The following is a 15,292-nucleotide window of genomic DNA, read 5'->3' on the forward strand; positions in this document are numbered from 1 at the left end:
GTCATTTGTACATTGTTTATCATGTTCTATCGACTGTTCTTCATCTCTCTTAGGAGTGGAACATATCATAATTATTATTTATGCTTTTCCCCTTTTATCACTGATCGATAATAAAATCATATATCAGTTTCTGTCTGAAATGCCTTGCATAATTCGATTGTTTTTTCATTTATTTATTTCATTATTATTTTTATATTAAAAAAATTATCTTTACTTCACTGCTGATCGATACAACAACGCTCTTTATTAGTGGCATGTCATCAACATCATCTTAATAATTTATCTAGTTTTTCTATCTTTATTATTTTTCGTGAAAATCCATTTCAGACTCTTCCGAGGAATCAACTAGTCCCCTCTTTATTTTTTATGCTTTTACCTTTAAACCCTCATATCCGGTCTATAACGTTCCCATTGTCCTATTTTTACTTTAAACATCCGGTCTATAACGTTCCAATTGTCCTATCTCTACCTCAAACTTCGAACCCAATGAATACATTTACCACCTCCGAAATGTAGCGTCAGTCCCATCTCTACATCTACCCTTTTTCTTTTTCTTAATTGATGTCACCTGCATAATATAAAGCAGCCTACTACTGCGAAGCGGCTGTCCCTATTGAGCGTTCTCACTCACAGGCAGTCGACCATTTTTTCGTACCGGGAGTTAGAAACCATCAACGTTTTTCGCACAGGTAAGACAATATTTACGGCGTTAAAGCTCGCTGTGTTTTTGTGAATTTATCAGCATACCTTTAAAGACTTTCACATCACATTTCTTTATATTTATGGGTGCATGCGAAGAAATATTTTTCTAACTTAAACGTACATGATCATTGCGGTATTTATTTAGCTTGCACACACTCTCGAATTAAAATTGTGTTGGTGCGCGCTAATAGCCTTGAAATTAAACGTACAAAAGCGGTGCCATATAAATCTAGTTCTCACAAATTTATGAATGAGTGTAAGCAATAATAATTCCCCTGAATAATAGAAACTTATAAAAGATATATGTAAATCTATTCGCTGTAGATGGATTATTATATAGCGATATAGTTTAAATAAAAGCCTCCAAAAGCGGAAAGTTAATTTTCTCTATAAATATATATCCTTTTCCTATAGATATGGCATTATGATTGTCATCGGCTAAATAGAATCCAACTCTCGGGAAACAAGTTCATAGCCATCTCCAGGTAACTTTTTTCTTGATATGATAGACTCCTGTTAATAACGACACAGGTGTCGTTGTGATTGGACAAAATAACTAAAACATCTTCATACATATGCTTTATCCACAGATACGATTTGATCTTTGTGCTGAATTTATCGTTTACCATCATTACATTTTTGCTATACCTCCACAATAAAGGTATATATGCTTATTAGTTCAACTGATATCACGCAACATGCACTTTAAAGCCGATATTAGTACTATCACCATCTGGTCTTAAAGAAAAAAATGTTCATAGATATTTCCTATTTCCATCTCTCCTGTCCAGGAAGTTCAGATCTACATTATATCAAGTATCTTGAAAGTATATAAAAAATAAACAGGACGTATACTAAAGATCACTAGGTAATTATATGATATTTTTGACATAATCTGTTTCCCACAGAATCTTTTAATGAACATGCATTTATACATGTTTATGATTATTTAATAGATACCATCTTCATTCATCAACAAATATTACACATACGCTTCTGGATCTCAACCATCTGAGTATTAAGGTACAAAGGAATTATTCATTACATTATTTAATAGTAAGAATCAAGGATGTAAAGATAATTTGTTGTTTAATTATGACTAAGTGGAGACTATATGCACATCTCGGACGCTGAATATTGGCTTAACATCTGAGACTCTGCCGCTCTATATCTTTTTATAGATACCAAGACATTCCAAATATCGATCCACCTGTTTCATGTATGAGCTAAGAATAAGTTTTGAGTTCGCATAAAATTTTGTAAGTATGAGAATGATTATGGGTTGTAACCACAAACCAAGTAGTCAACTTTAGAGAGTTGAAACATTAGAAATCTTTTGGATTTTTCTTGCTGTGCCCAAACATTAAGTTATGTTGCAACTAAATTATGTTGTAAAGCACTGCTATAATTTTGCACATGATGTCCGTGGATCTTCTCAAGGCATTTACCTTAACCTATGTGATAAGCAAAAAAGTCTAAGCATATAGTTATGCCATCACTGAAATATTGGTGCAAATGAAAGGCTCGCTCCAAATATGTTCAGAAACCTGATTAATTTGATGATGTTTTCAAAAACCTATAACCGGTTTTCTTTTAGTATTGATCTGAAACATGTTATGTTTAGATAATAAGAATTGAGATCCCATTGCGACTGTCATATCTGAGAAATGTTTATCCATCTACTGACATACAATATGTGTGAACTATAAAATAGAAAGAAAATGACCAAGATATTGATGTTATAGATATGTATATATCTGCTAGACGTGCCCGTTAAATAATGCCCACTGTTCTGCTATATAGATGTGGATATTCCTCTCCATTCTATTGTTTCCTTGCTGCGATTAAGAAGACACTAAATTGATCAAATATATATAATAAATGTATATAGTGAAGTCCACTGTAAATAATATGTTTTTGTCACTGTATATAATACGTCTTTTTCATGTAAAGTTATTGAGATATGTTTTTTATAACCCATAGAGCAGTAGACGGTAACCTGAAGAAGGCTCAAGAGCCGAAACGCGCGTTGTGACATCTACCGCTTTGCCTTCAACACTGTATTCAGCATTATGTCTATTGGTTGTATATTTTTTCCTACATGTTTTTAACTGATCATTTGTTATATAGAAAAATAATCTTAAGAAAACAAAAAAACAAAAGAGAAATACACAAAAAAAGAATATAATATATGTAAATCTTCAAAGAAATGCTTGATATATACAATACACAATAATAAAATCAAAAGATAAGACTTCAGTGTTTTGAAATGATTTACACACAGTTGGACTTTTTATTTTCAATCTTATACTTAAACTATATCAACTAAAAAATTAAAATTAATTTGATTTTGTCACTTTGCTATAGACGTTTTCTAACTCAGTTTGTTCCCTATGTATAGCAGGTGCAACAGTTATCTATAGGGGTCCCCTTCTTTCTAACAATCATTGGGGGAGCCAGTTTCCACCTTTTTTAGAAAGAACCAGAAACTCTTCTTTGGAGATCAGGGGAATTTGGTCACGCGTGAGGGGATTTTTACATATAATAGGAAGGGTGGTTGGGGGTGTGGGCGTGGGAATGTTGTTTTTAATGGAGGTGATTTTGTCAATAAAGAACGTATTCAGGGAGTCGCATAATATTTGAGAGGGGACAGATTTAGCTATCACTCCGTCGGGTTGCACAAGCTCATCAACTATTGCGAAAATGTCTTTAGTTTTCGTGGCTGAATTCGTAATTTTCGAAGAGAAATAGATTGTCTTAGTCTGGAGGATAGAGTCTTTGTAATTTTTTAGCAAGGCTACATAGACGATTCTCTCCCCAGGTGCATAAGCTTGCCTCCATCGGCGCTCTGCTTGTCTGAGTGCCAGTTTTTTCCTTTTCAGGTCGTCGGAGAACCAGTGTTGGGCATCATGGGGGCGTTTAAGGTTGGTTCTCTTAAAGGGGGCAACCTTATTACTGACTGATTCAAGCCATTGATCGAGGTTTAATGCCTGATGACAAAGGGAGCCTTGTTCAGTAGGAGAGGTAGCTGTTAAAAGCATGCAGAAGTTGCCAATATTGGCCTGCTTCCAGTTTCTGGCCAGGAAGTTACCCGCCAAGGGATGTTTAATAGGAGCGATGCAGGCCATACTGAATGTAATAAAATGGTGGTCAGACAATGTGCACGGGGAAACTAATGGAGGTGTTATTTCTAGGTTGGAGGTCCAGACTTGGTTCAAGATGTGCCCTTTGGCATGGGTAGCCTTGTGCATATGTTGGATACAGTTCATGCCTGATAGAAGGTCAGTGAACTCGACGGAGCTGACAATCTCGTGTGTATCAGAGAGCCAGTAATTGAAATCTCCGAGAATAATTTTCCTGGCATGGTTGATAACTAACTGGGAGAGTAATTCGCCTCGTAGTAAGGGAATAAGGGCATGTGATTAGGAGGTCGGTAGAAGAGGGCACAGATAAAGGGGGACTTGGTGGATTCCAATTTTAAGATGAGGCTGTCAACCCGAGGTATACCACTGATCTCTAGAACAGTAAATTTATGTTTCTGTTGGATAATAGCTGCGACCATCATTAAGTTTTAATTTTGAAATTATTAGAGGTCAGATGTCATTTTGTGCTGTATAGATCCAAGATAAGAGTTTCCCACAGTGTTGTAATCAGCAGGACAAACGCAACGGTTAATAGTTGATCGTCCTTCAGGAAATGACTCTCTGCCTTCCCTAACTTTAAAAAAAGTGTCATGCTTTCCGAACCCAGTTGTCAGCAAGCATGCAGGCTGTGTTGTCTGTTGTGTAAGGGTTGGGCATTTGAATCATTGTGCCTTGTTCCTTTTTTTTCTTTTTTGGTTGGGCCTAGTACATTTGTGGTGCATGTTAGTTACCGGAAGGTGAAAGACACAGATGGGAGGAGAGAAGTTAGGCTGTATGTACTGCTATATAATAGTTTAAATGCTTATAAAGTCCCAAAGGCGAGACCTATTGGCTATGCCAATGCTTGTTTTGTAATGTACTTGTGTGGCTCTCACCAGGTCCTGTTACCCAGAATCGCCTGCAAACCCTACATTTTGTAAAACAAAATATTAAAAAAACTATTTCCTCTCATTTCTGTGATGGAAAGTTCTGAAATCTGCAGGGAGTCACAAACTTCCTTCCTCCCAGCATTTCCCCAAGTCTCTCGACAAAAATGGTACCTCACTTGTGTGGCTAGGCCTAGTGCCCGCAACTATTCTGTAGTATGGAGAGAGAGACAGATACTCGGGTACCAGAAAACATAACACCAAAAACTGATCTGCTGCATGAACTCATGGAACAGCAGTGCATTGTTCGGATTTTACATGCAATCAGACTTTACTTTACAAATGTTCCTTCTGTGAAGACTTCTTTTTTACGTGCGTAGCTCAATGAGTGAAATTGATGGGGTTTGTATAGTAAAAGCGGGCTGAAACACCATATGTATCCGAAACAACGGTTACCCTTCTCACATGGAACCCGGATATCAATCATATCAGGGAGCAATGGTTCCTGGGGCCTATGTATTAGATGCTTGATAAATAAAAAGCCCAATGGCATATATTTATGTGGGAAGTGAATGTCAGAAAATGAAACTGAATCACACACTGGGTAGAATTTCCAAAAGACGCTTTTACTGGGTTGGTGATATTTTGCAAACAAAAATTGCGGACAAACAAGTGCACGGTTTCCCAAGTGAAATAGAACCTTAGAAAAAAGGGGGAGTGTTACTGAGTAGTATAAAAGGTTTCTATGGATAACAAATGACCACGGTACAATATGTTTAAATAGAAAGTCAGAGTTCTAGTACAATGCTAAAGGGCTGCAAAGGTATCATCAAGACCATATGATATTGAACACCTGAAATAAAGTGATAAGGGAAAATTACTTGAACTGCCAAAACAGAAAAAGGGGGAAGTCATACATGGCTCAGTTGGCCCCTGTTTGAAAAAAAAACTGGATAGTGCCACTGGACCTCCAATGTGATCGGTGGAAACCCCAGGGAAGTAAAGTGGTTCAAGACAGGGTTGAGAGAATGAAGGAAAAAGGACACTCACAGTGGGGCCCAGCCTGGCACTATTGGTGAGAGAAAAAGCAATTGATCAAAAAAATATATTTTCCAAAACTGTTTTATATAGATTATTCTGGTTTCAAAAAGGTTCTCACCCCACGACGAGGCGGATATGAATTTAACAGTCCTGTGCGTTACGCAGGGGTGGTTCCATCCGATCATGGTTTGGAGTCAGTTACTTCCCATCTGATTGCAATAGAAGGTTAGTTAGAGAGACAGGAAAATGAAACTAATCCTTGGAGTACCCACACCAGGGGGGCAGGTTGCAACCTCAGTCTAGAGGCACTGATGAAGATAACGGTCACAAGCAGCAGTCCCCTAGTACAAAACCTGTGTGGAGAGGGATGCAGTGAGTGACCCTCTTTGCCATATCTGGGGAGTGAGTAGGCTGTCTTGTAAAAAACTAAAGAGAATATCTCCCCTGGGCAAGGTAAATGCCAGTGTGGTGGTCGGAAGAGCTATAGATTAATATGGGGCCTAGTTTAGAACCTGTGTAGAGAGGGATGCAGTGAGTGACCCTCTCTGCCATATCTGGGAGGTAAGTAGGCTGTCACTGGTGTTGTTTTAGAGGTGCACTGGCATGTATAAGTAGACCCCTTTTCATATTGTAGGAATGTAGCATTGTAACATTAAAATCACATCTAGAGAACTACTTCAATAGTTATCATGCTCCCCTCGCATCGAACGATGTAGCTGGCGTATACAAGAATTGGGTGATCAGTGGAGTGAGGCTCCAGAATAAACAAAACATAAGAGCTGAAGCGCAGACCTCTATGTATGCCCATTATCTGAATCAGGAGCCCCAAGAAAAATTATTTTATAAGATGTGAGCGAGCGGGAAACCCGCAAGATGTGAGAGAGCGGGATACCCGCAGTCCTCTTTGTGTGCCCTTTGTATGAAATGGCAGCCCAGGACATTCATTATATCCCGTAGTTACACCCGCGAGCAAACAGGCTTCCCCCGCGTGGAGGGAAGGCTTACGTGTAGATGCCAAAGGGGGCACCTACACAGATTCTTGAAAGGCTTACCCGTGTGAGCAGGATAGCAGGATTGTATTACGACCAGGCCGCAGATGTCAGCCGGTCTGGAGAGGAGACGAGAGAGGCGTCTATCTTTTCCGGAGTTTTTTCTGCAATGAGTCAATTACCGGGCCGCGCGTTTCAGGCTAATTAAGAAGCCACCCTCGGAGGCCCTTGTGGTGTGGCGTGTCAATGCAGTGTGGAAGGAGTTAGGATTATTCAAACCAGTACAGATGGAAAAACAAACAAGCAATGGCCGCGCTGCTGTGAAAGTGACAAGGCCGCGCGGCCGTGAAAGTGAAAGTAATGGCCAGCGATGCGGACAAAGATATAAGAAAGGCAGATGGCGGGTGCGCGCGTGCACGCAAGCGTGCAGGCGAGCTTGAGGCCAGCAAAAGCTTGTGGGTAGCACATTGAAAACCCCCTTACTAAAAGTCGAGCAAGCAACGCATGCGCTGCTCTAGGCTTGACCTAAAAAAGGGTCTGTTTTCACTGGAAAATTTTGATCTGATCATGATGCGCTTTTGGGTGTTTCCCGCCATGAGCACTAGGCCTCCCCACACAGGTTCCAGAGCTTTCCATCACAGAACTGTGAGGAAAATGTGTGAGGATGAAAGCACAAAAAATAGGAAAAACAGGCTAAGTCTCAATAAAATGCCAAAACTGTGTAGAAAATGTTGGTTTTCTGACAAAAGTGTGCCTGTTCCTGAAAGCCCGGAAGATGGTGTTTTTATCACTGCAAACCTTTTGTTGATATCATTTGTAGATTAAAAAACAGACGCTTTCTTCTGCAGCACGTTTCCCATTTTTTTTACAAATGGCTAATTTCTCAGTCCCCTCCAGGTGAATCCACAAACCGTGGGTACCTTTAGAATCTTCAGGATGTTGGAAAAAAAGGACGTACATTTGGCGTGGATACCTTATGTGGACAAAAAGTTATGGGGGCCGAAGCACGAACTATGCCAAACAGCCAAAAAAATGTGTGGCACTGGAAAGTGGGAGGGTGGGGCCTGGCAGCAAAGGGGTTAAAAAGACCCTAAAATGGGTAAACTGGGATAAGAAGGTCACAAGTTATAAATACATTTAAACATAATTCAGAGAACAGCATTAGAAGCCAAACAAGGTTATTCAGTGTTTGATTGGATCCTAAACACGTTCTGCAGTCGACCATCAATGCAGTGAGGTCAAGCAAAGTCTCAGATGTCTTCGAGTCAACTGTTTTACTTTTTTTGAATTCTAATTTCCAGCAGGGCAAGGATGTAAGAATCTAGCTTATCAACACTTTGCAAAACGGCATATCTTGCTTTTGTGGGTAAGTAGCAGGATGGAACATCATACTGAAAAGCGCAGAAAAGGGCAAAGTAGGAACATGTAGAAGCTGGGGATATGTAATATGTAATCATTGGATAAGCATTCAACCTTGTTCCAGTCACTCAGAGATTAAAACATGTTCAAGTGTCGTCCATTCCTACAAGTTGTAAAACATCCTTCCTGGTGCTCCAAATGTTGCCACACTTTTAGAAAAAAATGCTTGGGCAAGGGAACAACGTTTTCCGACTACCTACTTCCCAACAGGTCCACAGCCAAAGATTTTTCTTACAAGCTGCCTAGGTTTCTTCCACAGTACCCCAGGAGAAAAAAGTCCCAAAGCAGACAAGTTCCGATGAGAAAGATTTGGACATTCATACATTCATAGCCTTGGAGGTTAGGAAAAGGCCAACTCATTTGGCTCATTTTGGCGGAAACCTCTTAGTTCTCGAGAATCAAGATAAAGTAAGAGTTAACACTCCTGTGTCCGTAGCAAGAGAGTAAATCTTGCACGCAAGCAGTTCTCAGCATCTTTTCCCAAGTGAAGCGAACAGTAGCTGGCAAATCATCCTTTATGAATCAAGTCAGCATCCCTGCAAATTTCCTTCCTATCTTTTGCAGCACCATAATGGAGTTCCAGTCTGTTACAGCTAACCAATGCTTTATTTGCCAGTTTTACAGAATGGTAAACCAAGCTTGGTTTTGGGTCCTCTCCCCTAAATCCTCTAAAGGCCAAATTTCTTCAGTCCCTATAGGAATAAAGGAGATTCCGTCTAAGTATATCTGCTTTCTCCACTTTTGGGGTCTTATTTACAAGAAAATGAGGCAGTGTGGCGCCGCAAGCCATTTCGCTGCTCCGAGCCGCATAATTTTCAAAGCACACGGATGAAACGTATTAACAACAATACGACGCATCTGTTTGCTTTTCCCTGCGCTTGCGCTTAATTGGCTGCCATTCGCCAGCACAGGCACCCATGCGACATTTTGCAAGGGTGCCTGCGTTGCTGGGAAGATTGTTCCTGCACAAAGACAATCATTGATGGCATTTGCCTCTTTCTATGGGAAAAAAAACGGGGGAGAAATAAAAGTTTCTCCTTGTTGCATCACTCCTATGCCTCCCCTAGGGAAGCATAAGATTCTGACCCATTCCCAGCTTTACAAAAATGCTGTCCATGTGGGAATGTGTCAGGTTCCATGGATGATGCGTGTGAAAACTCACAGCAACACCCATGGAATGCGCTTTTCACGCAGAGTGACTTTACGTTGCCTTGTAAATATGGGCAAGCCCATTGGGTCGCTGGTGCGTCATAAAGAGTGACGCACCGGCGGCACAATGGGCTTGTAAACGAGACCCATGTAGTATTATTATTCTACGTACTTGGCATCTCATTTCTTCAAGGCAACCAACAAATAGTCAGGAACTCCCTTTGACATTTGCCTGGCAAAACAAAAGGGCAGTAACAGGAAGAAAGACTTTAGTTTAAGAAAAGTTTTGCTCAGTGTGAGTGGGATACCACTTCTGGGTATCAAGTGTGAAAGAAACCAAATTACCTGGTGAGCCACAGGGGCTCAGCTTTACGAAAGAGATTAATTTCATTTTTAAAACGCGGGCCCAGTTTTGAGAGGTATACAGGTCTGTTCCACAATCGATGTTACAGTGTTTGCACAAAATATGAGACACTAAAACGTTTGCTGGAAGCACACTCTTGCAGCTTGCATGGATTTATTAGGTGATTCTATAAGGCGACTTACAAATATCCCAAATATGCACAATAAATAGAAAATATATATTTTCAGGTTTTGAGGAAAAGCAGGTAAGGGTTGTCTGGCATGATAGACCGAACGGATCAGAAGTTAAAAAGAAAATCATGCTATCCAAATACAAAATTGGAATTATAATTATGAACATTCCTATCAAATAGAAGCATGACAAGACCAAGTGCAAGACCTGTAAAATTAGCTAACCTTGATTCCACCCCATCCTTGGTTTGAGAGAAAATCCACTGGAGAAACAAGGCCAGCTTTAAATGGAAAGCGTAAGAGGAAGTCCAATTCAGCAGGTTGCACCTCCTTTTTCATTATCAATATCTGGAGAAATATTGAAACAAAAAGGAGTTTTCACTAAAGCATAATGTTATTCATAAGAAAACAGGTAAGTATGACGGACCATATTCATATATATATACAATATAAGTGCATAGTGGAGATGGGCCTCACCTGAAATACAACTTGTGCTGAAAAGATGAGCTTGTCTTTTTCAAAGAGTCCACGTGTTGTATAAATGAAGACCGAATATGTAATCTCATCCGTTAGATTGATCACCCGCTGCTTCACCTCATCTGCTGGAGCAGTGCGGAATATGGCTCGCTCAAACACCACACTAAAGGCCTGCAATAATATGAATTAAAAAGAAGTGGATACTAATTTAAAACTATTTTGAAAATATAATCAGCTTTGATCATTTGAAGTACTTTACTTTAAAAATGAAATGTGTAGAAGCAATTAAAAATGACGTGTGGGGTGGATGCCTTTGAGTAGCATTTTCGGTATTAACAAAGGCGACCCACACCAACAGGAGACAGGCTTGCCACGGTCCATCACGCTTTCTCTTCTCTTTCTTGTTACAGTCCCAAAAAGGCTCTTATGAAGCCACTAGCTTTAGTTTTTCAAAAAAGTCTACCCTTGCACTGATTGTCTTCAACTTCCAGATTTCCCCCTTTTGGGCCTATGAGAGGGTATGACTCGCCAAGACAAATCCATTTTCAATACTGGCTCCTGAAAATTAGAGAGGAGTGGTGTGGCTTATAAGGAAAAAGGGAGATCTGGGAGAGTGTCCTATTCTGCACCGCCCATCATTCTGTACAACCAGATCCATGAACATTAAACCAGGATTCATTGACTACGGCAGGAATGTTCAGAGTCAATCACAGTGGTGGCCGCTCCATTAGGGCGTTGAAGTGCCGCCCAACTGCTTTCTCGCAGTGCGAGAAACAGAAAATAAAATGGTATTTCAAATACCATTTTATTTTGTGCTTCTCGCGCTGCGAGAAAGCAGAAGGCAGGGGTATGCCTGGTTGGGGGCGGGTGGGCGGGTCGGGCAAGGAGTGTCTTGCACCACTCTGAGTGCCCTGACTGCTTGGTTGGCCCTGGGGCTGACGAAAGCATTCATGCGCACTCTACATTTTCTCTATTTAGACTACTAAAGGCCTCCCTACAGGTGCCCGGCTGGGCGCTGGCTGGGACTCCCCACCAATCACAACGCTGCCATTCAAGCGTTGTGATTGGTTACAGGAGGGGAGGGAGCATGCCTGTTCCTTTTCAGGCCATTATAAAAATGGGGTAACCCAATAAAGTCAAAGGACCTGGGTATTGGTCGGTATAAAGAACAAATGGTCCTAGACTAACGTAGCATGAATTTCTACAGTTGTAGCATTCACTTGCTGAAAGATAGATGTATATATCTACTAAGGCACGTACAGTAAGAAGGCAATATACATTTAAATTCAAAAGGCCACTAGGGTAATGATTGAAAGCGCAGTTTTTATCAATCATATGTGGAATTTTATCCAAACAGACACATAATGGTTCATGAAGGAATATACAATGTTATATCCACATGGTTATCATCAGGAGAGAGAAGTGGTATGTGAAAGTTCAGTGCTCTTGTGAGAGAAGATAGAAAAAGGGCAGAAAAGAAAGGCAATAATTTGTTTACAAATATTTTCTGGTAAATGAGATCCAGTAAAAAAATAGAAAACGGTCTCTCATCATAATTGCGGCCTACCCCTATATGTACAGTAAAATTTAACATTTATTTAGACTGTTATTTTCACAGTGTAATCTCTTCTGTTTTCCAAGTGTAGGGGGACGGGTGAAGGGTGTGGACCTATTCGGGAGGCGTCGACGTTTCGACCCTATAGCATAAGGGTTAATGTAGTCCTCAGCGGCGGGTCTTATTCAGGACGGGGACAAGGGGTATCCACGGTATGGAGAAACGGCGCGTGGGCGTGGTGTGGTAGGAATCATAAATGACATAAATCTTGGTAAAATGTGAGTGATCGTATAAATGAAAAAACGCGCTGTGTCCGTCAGCCTTGCTGAGAGCAGGACAGTCCGGCGTTGTGCGTTAAGGAACTGGCATCAATCTTGGTAAAGCGTGAGTAATCGTATAAGTGGAAAAACGCGCTGTGTCCGTCAGCCTCGCTGTAAGTTTTTGTAAGTCGATATCGAACGAGAAATGGTTAAAGGTTTAATTTGCGTGTGTTTTGTTAGTTGTCATTTCTTACTTCTCACCTGTCCGTTAACTGCGCATCGGGAAAGCTACAGCCTCCCTAATAAATATCGCTTCTTTTTAACACTGCAAACTAACGGCACTGGCTGAAAGGTGTGGTTTGAAGTTGGCGCAGGCTGCACGGTGACACCACCACTGCAGACAACAGTTTTTAAATTTGTTCATTGCTTGGCTACGTCACTACCCGACCGGCTTTGTCACTGTTCATCTGTAGGGTGCAGTTAAAAACATACCTTACTTTACAGATGTGTCAACTCTCTTAAAAACACCACAGATATTCTTTGCATTTTCACGTTTTGTTATTAGGAAAATGGTTGGTTATGATGGCTAAGGACACACGTGAAGTGGAGAGAGGATATGGCATTCTGATCATAGCTGTCTCCTTTATAATTTGTGAACCGGGTTTGAGTCGGCTCAACATTCTGTGATTCTGGGCAAATCATTTAGGGCCATATGTAGGAAGCGTAATTCCGGTCGGTAATGGCCGAAATTACCGAATTTCGGCCGTTACCTACCGGAATTAGGCTTTTCATAAGTAGGTGGCTTCATTTCAGATTCGGTAATTTACCGATTCTTAAAAATAACGAATCGGTAAACTACCGAATCTGAAATGTAGGGAGCACTCAAATGAGTGCTTTTCCCATCTTAGGATTCGTTATTTACCACCAACTAGAAGTTGGTGGTAAATAATGAAAACCTTAGAAAAAGCATTTTTTTGCTTTTCCAACAGTGCCATGTTGCAGACATACATGCCCTTAGGGCATGTATGTCTGCAACATGTGCACCCATACACATTTAAGGGGTGCAACAGGGTGTCACTTTGACACCCTGTTGCACCCCTTCAATGTTTCCCCCATTTACCGAATCGGTATTTACCGATTCGGTAATTGCCATTCATTCCTAAGGGCCACCAGGCCCATAGGAATGAATGTCAATTACCGAATCGGTAAATACCGATTCGGTAATTATCGAAACTTACCGATTCAGTAATTATTTAAGAAAAATTACCTACATCCCATTGACCTGTTTTTAAATACCGAATCAAATTCACTCCACCCTGCACCGAGCCAGCCATGCCAAGTGCTAGAGAAAAAGCCTGTGCGGCGAAAGACATGCTAAGTTGCAATATACAGTCGCGGCTCGCAATACAGGGGGGAGGGGGGAAGTTGTGCTGGCTTTACCGCAGAGGGAAGTTGGAGTTGGGGGAGGAAGAAAAAAAAATTAACATTTTAAACGTATCTTACCGGGTCCGCGCCGCCTCTGCTCCTGGGCCAGGTCTGCACCGCCTATGCTGCTCCTGAACAGAAACAGGCATGCTCCCTCCCCTCCTGTAACCAATCACAACGCTTCAATGGCAGCATTGTGATTGGTGGGGAGTCCCAGCCAGCGCCCAGCCGGGCACCTGTAGGGAGGCCATTTTCTCTATGTAGGTTGCATGCAGCCTACATAGAGAAAATGTAGCGTGCGCATGACTGCTTTGGTCGGCCCCAGGGCCGACCAAGCGGTTAGGGCGCTCAGAGTGGTGCAAGCCACTCCTACCCAACCCACCCGCCCCCAACCAGGCATATGCCTGCCTTCAGCTTTCTCGCAGCGCGAGAGCCAGAAAATAAAATGGTATTTAAAATACCATTTTATTTTCTTCTTCTTGCACTGCGAGAAAGCAGTGGGGCGGCGCTCCAACACCCTACTGCAGCAGCCACCACTGGTTAACACACCCCTGTGGCAGGCCTTGCAGCCCTAAGGCAGGGTGCACTATACCTATATGAGGGTACATCTGCGAGAGTGGCTATGTTCCAGTGATGTCTAAGTTCACCCTTAGATATTACCAGTGCACAGGGAAGCCATAACAAGTACATGGGTTGGACATTTATCACTACGAGTTCCCCAGCTACAGGAAGGCTTCACTGTACCCCCAAGGTGTTTGGTACCAAACACCTCATCTTAATAAACCCACAATGATGTCAGTGCAGGATTTATTAATAAATGCACACAGAGGGCGCCTTAGAGGTGTTCCCTGAAATCCTACCATCCACTAGTGTGTCAACAGACTGGTCTCTACCAGCGAGCCATCAAAGACAGGTTTTGTGACAACATGAAGTGAGGCCCCTTGCTCTCAGAGAACAGGAACAAAGACTGCTCTGGGCGGAGGTGTTCACATCTCCTCCAAGCATGATGGACATTCCAGGGTGGGAAGCTTCAAAGGCTTCAAAGATTGGAGTTGCCACTCCTCTCTCCTGATCCCACGTTTTGGTGGCAAGACAGGTGGGAAAATTAGTTAGATTAGGAGGTGTGCCCACATTCAACCAGAACCATACATAGGTTGGGCCAGCTGATGTAGAACCCACTTTTCAGATTTCTCCATGTTGCTTTGGACAGAATTAGCCTTCTAGGGTCAGGGTTATGCCCACTGTTAGACCTGGTATCATTGGCGTGGGTCTCCCTTCCATTGTTTTACTGATTGCCCTCTCTGTTTTTGAACTGTTTTGCTGGTTTAGATGCTTTGGGCACTGTGCCACTGCTATTCAGTGCCACAGTGCAAGTGCTCCCTATGTTAAATTGATGTGTTGATTAGTGACTCCATCATTGTAGTTATTTGATTTACTTGTCAGACCCTAGTACAGTGCACCATGTGTGCCCAGGGCATATAAATCGGATACTGCTGGTGGGCTTGCAACACTGGTTGTGCCACTAATGAAAGCAGCTTGTAAAGTGTGCCTCAGGCCTGCCATTGCAGAGCCTGTGTGCAGTCTAGTACTGCCATGTCGACTTGGTAAGTGCACCCACTTGCCAGTCCCTAAACCTTCCCTTTTCTTCATATCAGACTCCCCTAATGTAGACCCAAGGGCAGGGTAAGTATAAGGTAGGACATGCCCTGGTGTGTGTGGCATGTTTTAATAG

General features: G+C 41.7%; 1 protein-coding gene across 6 annotated transcripts in view; it reads right to left on the minus strand.

Annotated features, from left to right (window-relative positions):
- The window catches only part of DNAH17 (dynein axonemal heavy chain 17), a 12,633,448-nt gene that overhangs the window by 1,798,980 nt on the left and 10,819,176 nt on the right, over window positions 1-15,292 (minus strand). For all 6 annotated transcript variants that reach the window (XM_078653923.1, XM_078653924.1, XM_078653922.1 and 3 more), the window contains 2 exons: window positions 10,321-10,491; window positions 10,069-10,191 (listed from right to left, as the gene is read on the minus strand). In XM_078653923.1, the coding sequence (XP_078510049.1) occupies window positions 10,069-10,191; window positions 10,321-10,491 (294 nt within the window). The remainder of the gene's footprint in view (window positions 1-10,068; window positions 10,192-10,320; window positions 10,492-15,292) is intronic.

Source organism: Lissotriton helveticus, chromosome 7 (genome assembly GCF_964261635.1).
Source record: "Lissotriton helveticus chromosome 7, aLisHel1.1, whole genome shotgun sequence".
NCBI lineage: Eukaryota > Metazoa > Chordata > Amphibia > Caudata > Salamandridae > Lissotriton > Lissotriton helveticus.